This window comes from Archocentrus centrarchus, chromosome 21 (assembly GCF_007364275.1).
Source record: "Archocentrus centrarchus isolate MPI-CPG fArcCen1 chromosome 21, fArcCen1, whole genome shotgun sequence".
Lineage (NCBI taxonomy): Eukaryota > Metazoa > Chordata > Actinopteri > Cichliformes > Cichlidae > Archocentrus > Archocentrus centrarchus.
This window is the reverse complement of record NC_044366.1, coordinates 31,508,822-31,525,607: the sequence shown is the minus strand read 5'-3', so window position 1 is coordinate 31,525,607 and position 16,786 is coordinate 31,508,822. Positions and strand designations below refer to the sequence as shown.

Below are 16,786 nucleotides of genomic sequence, written 5' to 3'. Positions count from 1 at the left end.
ATGAATATTTTAATTTACTGATTTAAAATAGTGGAGCAGGTTTCATCATATTTCTATAGTATGTTTGACTCACTGCTGTCATTCTTGAATATCTGCAGAGTGATGATAAGTTTAACAGCATTTCTAAACCAGGGGTAAAACAAACTATAGATCAAAGGATTTAGACAAGAGTTGAAATAAAAGACCATCACCACAAAAGATGCAGATGGATCATTGAGCACATTTTCATTAACCAGAGAGTAGCAGTAATATGGACAGAAACTTGCCAGAAACACAACTACAAGAACCCCAAGAGTCCTGGCTGCTTTCAGCTCAGATCTGTTTGTTTGATTCAGTGAACGCTGAAGTGTGACAGCTGTAACATGAGAGCGCATGGCACGAGCCTGAGACACAGCCACCACAAACACTCTCATATACAGAACTATGATGACAGAAACTGGAACAATAAAAGTTAAAACAAGATCGACAATCCCTGCAATACCACTGCTGAAAAACACACACTCTCCATAGCAGGAATTATACCTGCCTGGTTCAATCAGGATATCCTTTGTATAAAAACTGCTGTAGACAGTTGAATAAAACCAACACAGACAAACACTGAGTTTGATTCTCACCACAGTGATTCTGGTGGGGTAATGCAGAGGGTCACAAATAGCCACATAGCGGGCAACTGATATGAGAACTATGTTCCCTATTGAAGCACAAGTAATGTTGACAGTCAGATACCAATAAACAGAACACATGAGATCACCAAGAACCCAACACATTGTGTTTCGAAGGATTTCTAACGGCATCAACAAGAGACCCACGAGAAAGTCTGAGACAGCCAGAGAGAGGAGGAGGATGTTACTGGGTGTGTGGAGCTGCCTGCAGGGAGACAAGAAAAGAAAATAATATGGATGAAAAATATTAGAATGTCCATCCATCCATGTTCTTCCACTTCTCAAATTGGTAAAATGTCTTGAGTGAAAGTTTCATTAGTAAAAATGTTTCATTATTAAGGTCTGATTCAGTGTTGGCGCATAAAACTTTACAGTTATGGTTAAAATACAAAAAGAATGTTTCACATTCATTTCATTCATTCATTCTTAGATCAAATGACATAAATGACAGTGTTAAAGTTTCTAAAACTTAAACTGTAGTTTCAGCTGAGAGTTAAACTCTGCCTGAAGTGGGAGACTGAGATGATGACCAGCAGGTTGAGAGCAGCAGTGATCAGGATGATGAAGGACAGCACAATGTTCAGGAGCACAGCTTTGGACCAGTGAAGTGTCGGCTTCCTGCAGGAACTGTTGAGGAGTTGTGGAAAACAGAGCTCTACTTCATTCTGTATCTCCATCATCAGGCAGCTGCAGCTGCTGCAGCTCTGATCACTGTGAATTTTTGTCACAGAGTGGATTTATTCCCACCTGCATGCCAACTCTACATCACTGACTCCTCCTCCGGAGTTCTTCTGCCTGCTTCAACCAATCACTTCCTGCTGAGAAAAAAAGTCCAATTTAATGCTGCACAACAACATTGACAGTCAGTCAGTTTTGGTTTATTACAGGGGTGGCTGTAGCTCAGTAGGTAGAGCAGGTCACCTACTGATTGGAAGGTCAGTGGTTCAATTCCTGGCTACTGCAGGCTGCGTGCCAATGTATCCTTGGGCAAGATACTTAACCCCAAGTTGCTCTCCGACCGTTCCGTCGGAGTATGAATGTGAGTGAATGTTAGATGATTAAAGCACTTAGCTTAATTAATTAATCATGGAAGTGCTTGTATGAATGCGTGTGCATGGGGTAAATGTGAACGTGTTGTGTAAGCGCTTTGAGTGCTCATATCTGAGTAGAAAAGCGCTATATAAGAACTAGTCCATTTACAGCAGCAAAATAAAGATTAAGGTGGGAACATATGCTTCTTGTGCATCACTCCCTACAAATAATAATAAATAAATAAACTTACACATAAGACTGGGGAGTGATGAGTAAATATCATGAGCCACCATGTGGCCATTCCTTATGAGTACGTGGAATATAATTATCAATGAGCCAAATTCCCCATAAAGGATATTAACAGATGTGCTGTAATAGATGAGTGTGTTACAGACCTCTGGTGGGGTCTGTTTCACACAGAAAGAAATAGAGACGGGAGACATCAGTTGCGTTCGGTCTGCAGGCTCTTCCTCGTCTGTTTATTTACAAAATGTTATATCATCCTTCTCATTCACAGTATCATCTAACATATCTCTAAACACAAACTACAATATTGAAACAAACTCACATCTTTTGTTCCATTGTATATCCATCCATCCATCCATTCGCTTCCGCTTATCCTGTTCAGGGTCGCGGGGGGGGGGCTGGAGCCTATCCCAGCTGTCATAGGGCGAGAGGCAGGGTACACCCTGAACAGGTCGCCAGCCTGTCACAGGGCCAACACAGAAAGACGAACAACCTTTCACACTCTCATTCACACCTATGGGCAATTTAGAGTAGCCAATTAACCTAACCCCAGTAAGTGCATGTCTTTGGAATGTGGGAGGAAACCGGAGTACCCGGAGGAAACCCACGCAAGCACGGGGAGAACATGCAAACTCCACACAGAGAGAGGGAGAGGCCTGGGCCAAGGTGGAATCGAACCCAGGCCTTCCAGATGGTATTCTATCTGTGAGTCAGCAGTGCTAACCACTGCGCCACCGTGCTGCCCTCCATTGTATATAATATACAAAATAACTGCCCCATAATTCAGGGTCTCTTTCGTGCGCTGCTACTACAGCGAAATGCTACAGCTATCCTGCTGCAAAAACCTATCATGTAATAATATCATCACCATTTACCTGCTTATTATTACCTTTTTCGCTGACACTTTTTTCTAATTAAACATATGAAAACCCATATTTTCCAACTAAAACACATCTATATCAAAATCTCAAAAGAAACAGAATACATCATGATATAAAAACACAAGTCAACAACAATACTTTGTATTTAAGAGGTATATCTCGGAGCAACATCCATAACAAAATGAAACACACATTGTAAAGCCTCACCATTTCATAACATTACCCACCGGTAAGATGGCTGCTCTCCCGTCGGTCTACGGAAAACAGTTTACATCTCTTTTCTACGTTCGAACACACACCTTACAACATTACACAAACATCACAAGCATCTAAACACAATCGCCTCTTTGTAAACATGTACTGAGGTGAAATAACTCAGATTACTAACCTGTTTCACACAGAAAGAAATAGAGACGGGAGACATCAGTTGATTTCGGTCTGCAGGCTCTTCCTCGTCTGAAGCCCGGAAGCCCCACAGTGCCGAATACCACCCGCACTACTTTTCCCTTGTGGCAAAACTACACAATTACATCTCCTCAAATTCAACATAGTACTGCCATTACCATTGGCTTTTCCACAGATAACTTCTAAAACAATTTACAGTTGTGACCATTACACTTGTAGGTGTCACACACTCCCCAACAAAATGAAAATGGTTCCTGACATTTGACCTCTTAAACTTTAACATATAACAATTACTCAAAATATTCAGATCACCTTGTACCTCCCCTCCTGCTAACATCAGTAAATGAACTCTTTATAGTATACTGGGAGGATATATCTCTGTGTACCATGAGATGATGGAATGGACTGTGGTGTCCAAATGAAATAAGGTACTGAGTAATACAGTGGCATACTGGAAGCTGATGTGTTTGGCGATTCATGTACATCTGCGAAACTAACTGATGAATGCAACTGGAGAGAAGGCTGGCCAAGTGTTTCATAGGTGAACCGTGCAGCTGGTCGCCTTTCTCTCGTTGACCTTGTCAACCCTGGTACCTCAGCTGGAGGGGTCAGGTCATATGCAGACTGCATTTGCTTTCCAGGCAACAGTTCAACCCCCCCTCTGTCTTCTGTGAGGGCCGCTTCCAAGTCGATTGATCCCCCCTGTTCTTCTATTACCATGCGTTCCTCCAGTGGCGTCCCCTCTGCCTCCAGCGGCATCCCTTCGCTGACATCTGGATCCGACTCAGCCGGGACTACATGCCTTGAGGGTACATTAGCAGAGTCAAAGGTTTCCACAGCACTGTCTCCATGTCCACCTCTCAGATCATATCCTAGTCCATAATAAATGGAACCCCCATCCTCATCCGAACTTGACTCGTCATCTCGGTCCACCTTTGTCTCTTGTCAAGTTGGTTTAGATTCTTTTCTTTTGACCCCTGAGGGCTTACTTCCTTGGTTTGTGGCTGGTAAGTCCCTGGAGAGCTCATTGACAAGATGTAATGCGTTGCGATGCAACACACGCTCCTTCTTTCCATCCATCTCTGAAGCCACCCTATAGACTGGGCTTTCTCCAATCTGCTGCTTCACCACATAGATAGTGTTTTCCCAATAGGACCGCAACTTCCCAGGACCACCTCTTTCAGTCAAGTTCCGTACCAGTACCCGATCTCCGGGTTGTAGCACAATTCCCCTTACATGTCGGTCATAGTACTTCTTCCCACGAGCACTTGACTTTTGACTGTTTCCAGATGCGATCCAGTAAGCTTCAGTCATCCGTTCCTTCCATTGTTTCACGTAGTTCCTTGCTGTCTGTGGCTCTTCTCCAGTCTCCAGTTGGAATAGGAGGTCTACTGGCAGCCGCGGATGCCGACCAAACAGCAGGAAGAAAGGTGAGTAGCCAGTCGCCTCATGGTGTGTGCAATTATATGCATGTACCATCTGTGGAAGGTAATCCTTCCACCTTTCCTTCTGTCCGTCCCCCAGGGTCCGCAGCATCTGCAAGATGGTGCGATTGAAACGTTCAGCTGGGTTACCCTGGGGGTGGTACGGGGTCGTGCGGGAGTGTCCTACCTTGCCCAGCTGCTGCAGAGCTCGGAACAGTTCATTTTCGGACTCCCGCCCTTGGTCATGATGTAGCTTCAACGGATAGCCAAACCTCAAAATATAGTCATTAAAGATCCTTTCAGCGGCAGTTTTGCCACTCTTGTTGCGGGTCGGATAAGCCTGAGCATACCTAGTGAAGTGGTCTACCACAACTAAGATGTACTGGTATCCACCCCTACTCGGTTCTAAATGCAGGTAGTCAATCGAGACCAATTCCATGGGTGAGCTTGTGACGATGCTGGCCATGGGAGCTCGGATGCGTGCCACCGGCTTCTTTTGCTTGATGCATGGGCACTGCCGGGTGACATAAGCTTCGATGTCTCGCTTCATATATGGCCAATAGAACCGAGGTCTCACCAAACTGAGAACTCTCTCAACTCCGACATGCCCCACATCATCATGTAGATGTTTGAGAACAACCGATCTGAAACAGGTTGGCAAGACTAGCTGACGCTTCTCTTTCGCTCTGCGGTACAGGATGCCGTTCTCTATACTCAGTCTTGTCCACTCATGCATCACTTTTCTAACGGGACCTCTCACCTTCTCCTTCATTTCAGAGGTGAGTACTTGACTTGACTCTTTCATTCCCAAAATTACACCGATTATGGGATCTGATCTTTGAGCTTGGCTTAGTTCAGCTAACTCGATGGGCGGACCCACCTCTTGGATGCCTGGTTCGCCCTGGCTGTGCTGTGCTAGAGTCAGAGCAGCGATCCAGGCTACATCCCCCCGCTCGCCTGCTCCACAGCCTTCCCAGGTAGCAGCAACCGCTTCCCTCGGGAGCCCGTTCGTACACTCCCCAATATATCTTTCGATATCAAGAGGGTTTCTCGACAGTGTATCTGCATCGACATTGACTCTTCCAAGTCGATATTTGATGTCAAATCTAAAGTTGGACAGTTCCCCCACCCACCGGAAACCAACCGCGTTCAATTTGGCAGTGCTCATGACATATGTTAAGGGATTATTGTCTGTGTAGATGGTGAAGTGCGGGGCGTAATAGAGATAATCCCTGAATTTCTCGCAAACGGCCCACTTGAGAGCGAGAAACTCGAGTTTGCCTGAGTGGAGTCGATAGTTTCTTTCCGCGGGTGTTAGTGTTCTTGAACCATACCCTATCACTCTGAGCTTCCCACCCTGTCTTTGATAAAGGACGGCTCCAAGTCCGTCACTGGAGGCATCCGTGTGAAGCACGAAAGGGAGCTCAAAATCCGGATAAGCGAGGACAGGAGGGGCTGTCAACCTGTCAATCAGCTTACGCAGAGCCTCCTGATGTTTCACGGTCCACTCAACTGGAGTCTTTGAGGGTAATTGTGCACCCTTTCCCTTTTGTCCCTCCGTTCTTTTCTGGGCTTGCAAGAGCTCATAGAGAGGTTTCGCTATCCTTGAAAAATCTTGGATGTAAGAACGATAATAGCTCAAGAAGCCAGTAACCCTTCTTACATCCCCAACTGTTGCTGGCGTCCTATCGTTCAAGGCATACACGGCCTCGAGGTCTTTTGGATCAATTTGCACCCCCTCAGCTGAGACCAAACGTCCCACATACCTTACTTCTCTCTTGAGCAGGTCGCATTTTGCAGGTCGGAGTTTAACCTGTTAACTGGCAAGGGCCCGCCCCCGGGCCCTCTGTAGCGATTTCCGACTTTGAAGCCTCATAGCGTCACAGTAACGCTGCCGTTCGCCCTCACGATGCTTTTATATGACAGACTAGACCCTCAGAATTCGATTGACACCTCATTTAGCCAATCATGTTATGAAATGGATTTTCCAGAGCCAATAATATCCAGAGAGCGTCATGTGACATTTAAGGACATGCCCCCAAATGTTCTCCAATCGTTCTTATTGGTCAACTCTAACCTGAAATCTAAAACCACAGATGGCTAGCCAATAAAATTCCCGACACGTGGGTATATGGCACTATGGGGTGTGTTTTCACATGAAGGCATAAACTCCCTGCGTATTCAGTGCGTATTTGCTGCGTCCTCCATGCGTAAACCAAACAGGAAGTAGGAGTCTATGCGCTGACGTGCATAAACAGTATTTACAATGTTTTCTCTCGGCAACGGATTGTCAGAATGCATCAAAAACAGACTACATTTATTATACGAAGTGACTAAATGACTCACGAGAGTGGATTATTTTGTATTAGAGAATGTCGTCGCTGATTTGACCAGTTTTATCGCTGCAAATGAGCACCTGTTACTCAGAAGGCAGAAGGTAAGTTTTTATTCTCAGCTCGTCCTCGTATTATATGCCGTTCTGATGTAAATATGTATGTAATGCTGAGCTTGGCATGCACCATTACAGAGAAAATATAACCGTGCGCCGCTGTGGCGCCACTTATATTGTGTGTTTGCGTGGGCGCTGTATAGTGGTGTGATTTACATATTGAAATGTGCCAGGTGTTTGGGGGTAGGGAAAGGTGTACTGTAAGTATCGATTGGGGGTTTCGCGGGCTTCTCTATTACGTCAGCATCACCCGATAAAAGGGCAAGGTGAGGTGGACAACGTCTCAGAGCTTCATTTGAGATTCGTCGTGATCGCATCGTTGTTTTGGAGTTTTGCGAAATGGCACAGCGGGCCGCTGGCAAGACCAAGTTCAGCGCTCAGGAGGTTGTGGAATTGCTCACACGGAGAGAGAGCGACGTTTCAGCATCAGACTTTTCGGATTCAACTGATGATCCAACATCAGAAGAAGATTTGTTTTCCGATGGAGATGACCAGTAAGTGTCTAAAGTTTTACAAGTTGGGGGTGGGGGTTATTGTATGGGAGGAGGTTGTACATTTTGTATCAGACAAGGACTACTGGGAGGATTGTGTGGTTTTTATTTTATGTGTGTATGCACTGTCTGCATTTATTGTAACTTTTTTTGATATACAATGTATTTATTTGTGTGTGTAAGGGAATCACTGAAAAATGACTGGGTTTTTGATGCATGAAGGCCTGACATTTTCCTTCTTTTACAAATTAGGGGAACCTCTGATCATGAGTGGCAGCCAGCCAAAGAGAAGATGGTGGAAGAGGCTTCTTCATCTGATGAAGAGGATCTAATGCCTGTTACAGCACGGGCCAGAAGGGCCAGTGCACCACATGTGACAAGCCATTGTGCTTTGTCCCAAACAGAGACTGTTATAACCGGTGGCACATTGAAAATTCCATGTGAGGGGGGGTGGGGGTAGAGCAGAATAATTGTAAATAGTTGCAGTTTGCTGTGCTGTGTTTTTTTTTTTACATTACTCTGAAAAATAAAATAGCATTTACAGAAATGGTGATTTGTTTTGTGACTATTTTTTTTACAATGTACAATAGTGTCATTCATATTTTATTAGATTAGTATGGCTTTATTTATGATTTATTCAGTAATTTTGTGTGTAGTACAGGATTCCTCAGGGTAGTATCTTTGATTAGAGCCCTCATTGATGACTGTATGTTGAAGCATTGAGGAGTTACAGCCCTTTAAAATTTGCATGTCAAAGGCTGCTAACATGTGGCACTCGGAGTCTCCAAATGGCACGTGAGAGACCACGCCAGGGCATCAATGCACAAAAACCTTTACAAAACAATAGGCTTTTGTGCTATCTTGATGAAATTCGAAATGCACGACAAAAAGACTTCATTCTACAGCTCCAATGTATTTTCCAGTCGATACCTTCTATATTCAGTGTGTAGTTACATGATAACAATCAGGAAAAATCTAGGCGAGGCAAAAATTGTCTACTTTTTCTGTGTTCCAAACTTAATAGCTACATACTCATTATAGTTACAGTGCTTTTGACTACATAAATGAAAAATAAAGGTTGTCTGCTTCGCAAAGACACTAAACTTTTGTGTGTACTCCAAAGAGTTCAGGAACAGCAGCTGATTTAATTTGGGTATGCTTTTTCAGGCGTTTTTTGTGATCTTGGCGCCGCCAGTTAAGGGGTTAACTCCATGTGCCTGCAAGGCTCTTAGGACTTTTCTCAGTCCTTCCACGTGGTCCTCAAAAGTCTTCGCATAACACAGGATGTCATCCAGGTATGGAATACAGCACTCATCCCGTAGGGGAGCCAGCATTTCTTCCATACTCCGCTGAAATGCCGCGGGTGCGTTGGTCAGCCCAAAGGGGATCCGCACCCACACATAGAGACCCCAGGGGGTGATGAAGGCAGTCAGGTGGCGTGATCCCTCGGCTATGAAGCCCTGGTGGTACGCCTTCCCCTGATCTAGCACAGAGAACCAACTATAACCCCCCAAAGTGTCAATGAGATCCTGAATTCGCGGTAAGGGGTGCCGGTTGGGCACCGTGTGCTGGTTCAAGAGGCGGTAATCTATACAAAGTCGAAGGGATCCATCCTTTTTCCGCACACACACGATGGGTGCAGAATAAGGAGATCTGGACTTAACGATCCATCCCTTTGCCAGGAGGTCCTCAATATACTCCTTAACCTCCTTGTAAAGGGGTTTCGGGATGGACGTATACGATTTCTGAATTGGGGTTGTTTCCCTCAGGGTTATTGTCATTTCCAAACTAGGAATGCACCCCATGTCATTCTCATCCCGTGCAAATGCCCCGGACTCCTCCCTCAGCATTTGCTTCACAACTCTCTGTTCATCCCCTGTTAGATGGCTAATGTCAACAGGCGGATCCCATTCCTCTGCAACTTTATCCCCATTGCCCTTCGGAACGCTTGTGGACTCAGGGCGACCAACTCCCAAGGGTGCCTTTGGCAAACTGGTGGTTGGTAAGTCGGTTTGTACAATCCCGGCAATCGATTCAACAGTCCCAAGAGCGACCCGACTGGTGAGCGTCACATCATGCTTGGTGTGATTCCCGATGAGGACCCTAATATATGGGACTTTTGCTTCATAAACTGTTAGGAGACTGTTGCCTACATCCAGCTGTTGCAACTGTGGGTTGCTCTCAGTTGGTTCAAAGAGCAGGAGAGGATTGGAAATGTCAAGTGCAGAAGGGACCTTACATTTAACGTACTTGACCTGGCCAGCTGGGATAACTACATCATGCAGTCCTACTGTGAGTACACTTTGACTGCTTCTACTATCTCTGGTAAGCTTGGTCTGGATGAAATTGACCAGTGCTGTGGCTTTGTCATTCTGGAGGTTCATTGCGCTCCGCAGGAGACCCATTAAGGTCGGCATGAGGTTCGCACTCACGTCCGGCCCCAGGACCAGCTGCTCAATCACATTGACCCCAATCAGGGGACAATCCAATGGCACGCTGCTCACCAAGAAGGGCACTTGAATCGTCAGGTCCGGGTTGCTATTCTCTGGTAGACTCACCATCACACCCAGCCATCCATCATAGGGCAATGGCTGGCCATTAACACCCAACACACTGAAGGCCTTGTCACCGATGAGCTCAGTCAGTGGTCGTAGCTTGTGGTCAGGGAGGTAAGTCTTCACCCACTGGCTATCTAGAAGACTCACTTGTGCACCAGTGTCTAGCACACAGTCCACTGCGTAGCTGTGGATGTAGCACTTAATTTTACACTTCCTGCCCACCAACTGTGCCACTCTCTCACTCCCCTCAGTCTCTTTAGTTTTGAGTTGGGGGGTTGCTTGACTGCTTCTCACATGAGCAAACTCCTTCGGGCTCTGGTGGGATGATTCGGGGTTGGGCTGCACACGGCTGCTGGAGGACGGTGCACTACCAGGGGACAAACCAGAGTGTTTTGGCTGGCCTCGCTGGAGACAACCAATTGCTCTGTGACCCACCTCCCCACAGACAAAACAATGATTACATGTGCTTGCCCCCTTTTGAATACAATTGGGACCGCTATACTGCTTTGTGCTTTGCCTGGGTTTTGGTTTTGAGTGCGCACACTGACACGTTGGTTCACAAGTCTGCCTCGACGTGAGAGACTCCACCACTTTAGTCAGCGCGTCTATCTTTGCACTCAATTCATCAACTACTTTATTCCTACTCTTCATTTTACCCGCATCATCAGCTGTTTCCAGCTGAGCAGTGTGGGCATGTGTTACCTTTTGCCGAGCAACATGCCCCAGTCTCCGCTGCCTCTCACTCTCCTCACTCGCCACCTTATTTACCTGTCTTATCAGTGCTTCATCTGACACACTAAAATCTGAGAGCAGCGGCTTAAGTTCGTTGCGCAGATCACCGTATTTCGGAAGACCTTGATGAATGGTGCGTAGGAACACGTTTTGAATTGTCCGTGTCTCATACACAACATCCATGTTATCCTGTTTGGAAGCAAACATGACTTTCTGCTTCAACCCAATCATCCTATAAAGGAACTGCTGGGGAGTCTCGTGGTCATGTTGTTTGGTACTCAATAGTTCCTGAAATAACTCACTCCCACTTTTCTCACTGAGGTGTGAACATAATAAACGTTTGAGTTCCCCAAGGCTCAAGTCATCTTTACTGACTAACATATCCTTAAACTGTCCAGGTTTAATGATACGAAGCACACCCTGGATGATCTCACCCTCTGTATGGTTCGCTTTCAATCCCTCCTCCATCTGGTTACATAGTCCATGGTAGGTGATGTCAGATGTAGTGTCTCCCACCTGGCCCCCATGCACCTTAAACTCTCTGCGTTGCAGAAATGGCAGATCCCTCAAAGAAACCACCTGTTCAGGTCTCTGGTGTCTAACATCTCTCACTGCATGGCTGCTAGCTGCATTTGCACTTCTAAGTGGCGATATCTGTGGAGCGGGCCGAGCAGGTGTGTACTGTACTGCTGGTGTTGGGTTTAACTCTGCTAGTTTTTTACCAAGGGCCTCACAGTTAGCTTTCAACTCATCATATTCATTTATTTGTGGGTCAACAGACTCATGGAACGTTGTAGCTTGAGGATGCACGAGTGTCGGGCTAAAGACAACACCCTCTTCCTCTGACACCGCAGGGGCACCTCCTTCACGATTCGCTATAAGCTGAACAATAGCATCACTTAAAGACAGTAGGTGTGAAACTCCTGCATCTTCTAAACCCAAGAGCGTTTTACAATGAAGATATGCACAAATATAATCAAAACAACTTTCCTCATCACCAAGTCTGTAGCTCACAGGGTCCAAGTCCGGCAGCGGTGTGATGTCCCCTGCAATCTGAAAGAGTTCCTCTGCTGTCAGCTCATGAAGACTCTTTTTGATCTTCCACGTCAATTCTTTTCACTCCTTGTCCTCCATCTTGTCCCTGGGCAGCACTCTCCACAGCGTAGTCAGCTCAACCGGTAGCACGTCACTCCTCCAGCAGGGGTCCCCTCCTTTCTCTGGTCCCACAGCTGCCTCAGTTGCACGTCCACCACTCCAGCACGCCTGCAATGTCTGCTGCGGGTTCGTTGATTAAAGGATCACCATCCATCTTTGTAGCATGCCGATCCCCGTACGGGCCACCAAAATTATGTTACAGACCTCTGGCGGGGTCTGTTTCACACAGAAAGAAATAGAGACGGGAGACATCAGTTGCGTTCGGTCTGCAGGCTCTTCCTCGTCTGTTTATTTACAAAATGTTAAATCATCCTTCTCATTCACAGTATCATCTAACATATCTCTAAACACAAACTACAATATTGAAACAAACTCACATCTTTTGTTCCATTGTATATAATATATAATGCCCCATAATTCAGGGTCTCTTTCGTGCGCTGCTACTACAGCGAAATGCTACAGCTATCCTGCTGCAAAAACCTATCATGTAATAATATCATCACCATTTACCTGCTTATTATTACCTTTTTCGCTGACACTTTTTTCTAATTAAACATATGAAAACCCATATTTTCCAACTAAAACACATCTATATCAAAATCTCAAAAGAAACAGAATACATCATCATATAAAAACACAAGTCAACAACAATACTTTGTATTTAAGAGGTATATCTCGGAGCAACATCCATAACAAAATGAAACACACATTGTAAAGCCTCACCATTTCATAACATTACCCACCGGTAAGATGGCTGCTCTCCCGTCGGTCTACGGAAAACAGTTTACATCTCTTTTCTACGTTCGAACACACAACTTACAACATTACACAAACATCACAAGCATCTAAACACAATCGCCTCTTTGTAAACATGTACTGAGGTGAAATAACTCAGATTACTAACCTGTTTCACACAGAAAGAAATAGAGACGGGAGACATCAGTTGCGTTCAGTCTGCAGGCTCTTCCTCGTCTGAAGCCCGGAAGCCCCACAGCACCACTACTTCCCCCTTGTGGCAAAACTACACAATTACATCCCCTCAAATTCAACATAGTACTGCCATTACCATTGGCCTTTCCACAGATAACTTCTAAAACAATTTACAGTTGTGACCATTACACTTGTAGGTGTCGCAAGTGCTTACCCAGAAAATCACCTGATCAATTAGACAGCAAAGCAGCTTAAAATATAAAGGTCTAGGTAGGAACGTGCAAGGCTGTAGTTGCTGGTTCATAGAGGTCAATGGTTAGACAGCAACTCAAATAGAGATAATGCAGTTAGAGGAGGACCACAATCTCATAATGTTTGCAGCTGTCAGCACTGAATAGGAATGGTGAATGATGGCTAATTGAATTTTGAGTATAAATGCTGTTCCAGGGTTAAATACCAGAACAGCCTCTCACTAACGTTGATAGAATCTTAAGGAGCAGTAAAATACAAGAGGCAGTCTTTTACAGTTTTTCTCAATTGCCAAAACACTAAACCCTGTTGTCTGAACCAAATGCTCAGTGCCCTGAACCCATTTGTTGAAATGGTCACATTTTTGGCAGAGCCTTAAGCACTTTTCACCTTATTAGACACAACTTTCAAACATATTTTCACTCGCTAAAACACATTTTGCACTGTGATGCACTTGGGTTGCATAATGGTAAGCACAGGTAGCAAAAGTTAAAACTCAGTGAAAGCACAGTTGTCTCAACTTAAACACAACAACTCAAAATTGATCACACATGTGGCTAATGATGTGAAGAAACCAATATAAGCCAGTACAAGGAGCCCTGGTCGCTGAGGTTTCACTATGGACAGAAACAATCAGAGAGCAAGAGGAGGAACAGGAGTAGATACTGTATGCACTTTTTGTTGTAAACTTTTAAGGTTTATATATATATTTGTGTATGTATATACATATATATATATATATACATATATATATATATATATATATATATATATATATATATATATATATATATATATATATATATATATATATATGTTATATCGCGGTTCACTTATTGTGGCTTAAAAAAAAATTACTAATTCTGTTCCCTTTTCACTATATTGCGGGATTTTGCAGTATACAGGTATTTCTGTAACACATAACTATGTTCATCACTCGGACAAAAAGATCAATTATGCCTATGCCAGTAGTGGAAACAGAAGTTATGGCCGAGGGTGAAGATACTGCACCACCTTCATCGCCATCAGTACTGCACAGCTGCATAATTCATCATCTTCATCATTCATGTTGTAGTAAGACAGTGGGAAAGGTTTATATGAGTGTGGGGAGGGTTTATAAAGCCTTTAAAATATATAAATAATAAAATAAATATACAATAAAATAAATAAATACTTTGTGGATTTTCACCTATTGTGGGGGTCTCTGGAACGTAACTCCTGTGATAGGTGAGGGATCACTGTAAATATATATATATATATATATATATATATATATATATATATATATATATATATATATATATATATATATATACAGTGTATCACAAAAGTGAGTACACCCCTCACATGTCTGCATATATTTAAGTATATCTTTTCATGGGACAACACTGACAAAATGACACTTTGACACAATGAAAAGTAGTCTGTGTGCAGCTTATATAACAGTCTTCATGCAGAGCAACGATTCATCTTTTAAGATCCTCAGAGTTCTTTGCCATGTTGGAACTTTCAGTGACCAGTATGAGAGAGTGTGAGAGCTGTACTACAAAATTGAACACACCTGCTCCCTATGCACACCTGAGACCTAGTAACACTAACGAGTCACATGACATTTTGGAGGGGCGATGACAAGCAGTGCTCAATTTGGACATTTACGGGTGTAGTCTCTTAGGGGTGTACTCACTTTTGTTGCCAGTGGTTTAGACATTAATGGCTGTATATTGAGTTATTTTGATGGAAGAATAAATTTACACTGTTATATAAGCTGCACACAGACTACTTTTCATTGTGTCAAAGAGTCACTGTTGTCCCATGAAAAGATATACTTAAATATCTGCAGAAATGTGAGGGGTGTACTCACTTTTGTGATACACTGTTCATATATATATATATATATATATATATATATATATATATATATATATATATATATATATATATATATATATATATACACAGTATGTGTGCATATAGGGATGGGACTTGATTAAAAAAATTAATCTAGTTAATTAGAAGCTTTGTAATTAATTAATTGAAATTAATCGTATTTTAATCGCATTTCAGTATTTAACATCAGAAATATTGATTTAAGTTTGGTTGATGAATGAATCAATATACTGTAACGTTGTAAACACACTTCCACAGTCGGCGATGTTCACAACAAAGGTCGTCTTTATTAGCAGAAAAACGGCTGCTGTAGGCCACAGCCACGCCAACCACAACTACAACAACGGAACAGCAACACACACACACAGGCAAGCTCTCGGTCTTTTCTCTCTCTCCATGCTGCCTTCATGAACCTCCCGAACAGTCCGAAATCCCACAACATCAACACGCTCTCTAACTAAGAGAATCGCTACATTGCCCCCCCTCACTAAATCCCTCGCCCCGAGGGATCCCGTACAAAGTCTCTGAGGTGACCTGGGGGTCTTCTCTGCCTCTGCAGCCCCCTTGTAGACGACACTTGGTGTAGCTACTCTGGTCTGCTCAAAAGGACTTCACGCTTCGTACTGATGTCCACAGACATTTATTTCTTTTACAGATCATAAACGATGCACGGATCATCAATGGAACACCTGGAACACCGTGAAAACGTGTGCGCCTGTTGACCAGTAGTAGAATATCGTTAGTAGATTTGAGTCTTTTATCGATGATTTCGTTTCTCTCTGACTTCTCTTGTGTCCGTTCTCTCCCGCTACTGACAACACACACTTCCGGGTCATGCATTTCCATGACTTAATACAAATATAGTTTTCTTTCAAGCACCGGTAATTTTACAAACAAACATTAACTGAAATGCCATGTAACTTATTGTTATAAAATAATTGTGCCATTATTAAACCAAAATTAGCAAATAAAATCTCGTAGCATATTCCTACTTCCTGTCACTACGGCAACCCACACAGACCACCATAGCGTCAGCTACACTCCCACCAAATTACCTTTGATATACAATGTAAATGTTACATTTTACAATATTCTTACAAATAAATCAATGGTAATTTCCAAATATACACTTTCCTCAAACTTTACACATTTAGAAATACAATAACAGTGGGATATACCCTTTAACTACTTTCTACAAGAACAACCAACTTTTGAATGGGTCTTTCAATAATAGATGGCTTATGTAAGCGTTCACCCTTCTTCCCCAGTTTTCTGTCTCCAACTTGTAGTGTCACTTTCCTAACCAGTCCATCATCATCTTCATGTACACGTACAACTCTGCCAAGTGCCCATGACTAAAGTGCAGTGTACTTGATGTTCACTCACTAATCTGATGTAGGAACACTGTCCATATCCTTGACTGCTTGCGTCAGAGAAGTGGTGAAGTTCAACTCTCAGGACTTCACCGAAGTTCGTGGGCTTGAAGCACCTGGGGATCTGAATCATTCTGAGATTTTCTAAATCTTTTATCCAACTCTCCCACCTTAGCTTCAGTTCAGTAGGTAGTGGATCATCCCACCCAATGCCCTTATGACACATTTCTTGCAACATTCTTTTCCCTTCCAAGATGAAAGGGGATAAGAACCCTAAGGGGTCGTAGAGGGATGCTACAACTGAGAGAATAC

General features: G+C 43.6%; 1 protein-coding gene across 1 annotated transcript; it reads right to left on the bottom strand.

The window, feature by feature from the left end:
• Positions 1-1,342, bottom strand: LOC115801184 (trace amine-associated receptor 13c-like). The gene is made up of 2 exons (XM_030758927.1): positions 1,167-1,342; positions 1-867 (listed from the first exon to the last, which is right to left on the bottom strand). Exons 1-2 carry the CDS (start codon positions 1,340-1,342, stop codon positions 54-56), a joined length of 990 nt encoding a protein of 329 aa, XP_030614787.1. The 3' UTR covers positions 1-53.
• Between the last annotated feature and the right edge of the window lie 15,444 nt (positions 1,343-16,786).

Excerpts from the sequence above, each read along its gene's own strand:
- LOC115801184 (XM_030758927.1), bottom strand. The coding sequence starts at position 1,342 with ATGATGGAGATACAGAATGAAGTAGAGCTCTGTTTTCCACAACTCCTC. Across the intron at positions 868-1,166 it reads ATCTCAGTCTCCCACTTCAG|GCAGCTCCACACACCCAGTA; the intron begins GCAGAGTTTAAC and ends GTCTCCCTGCAG.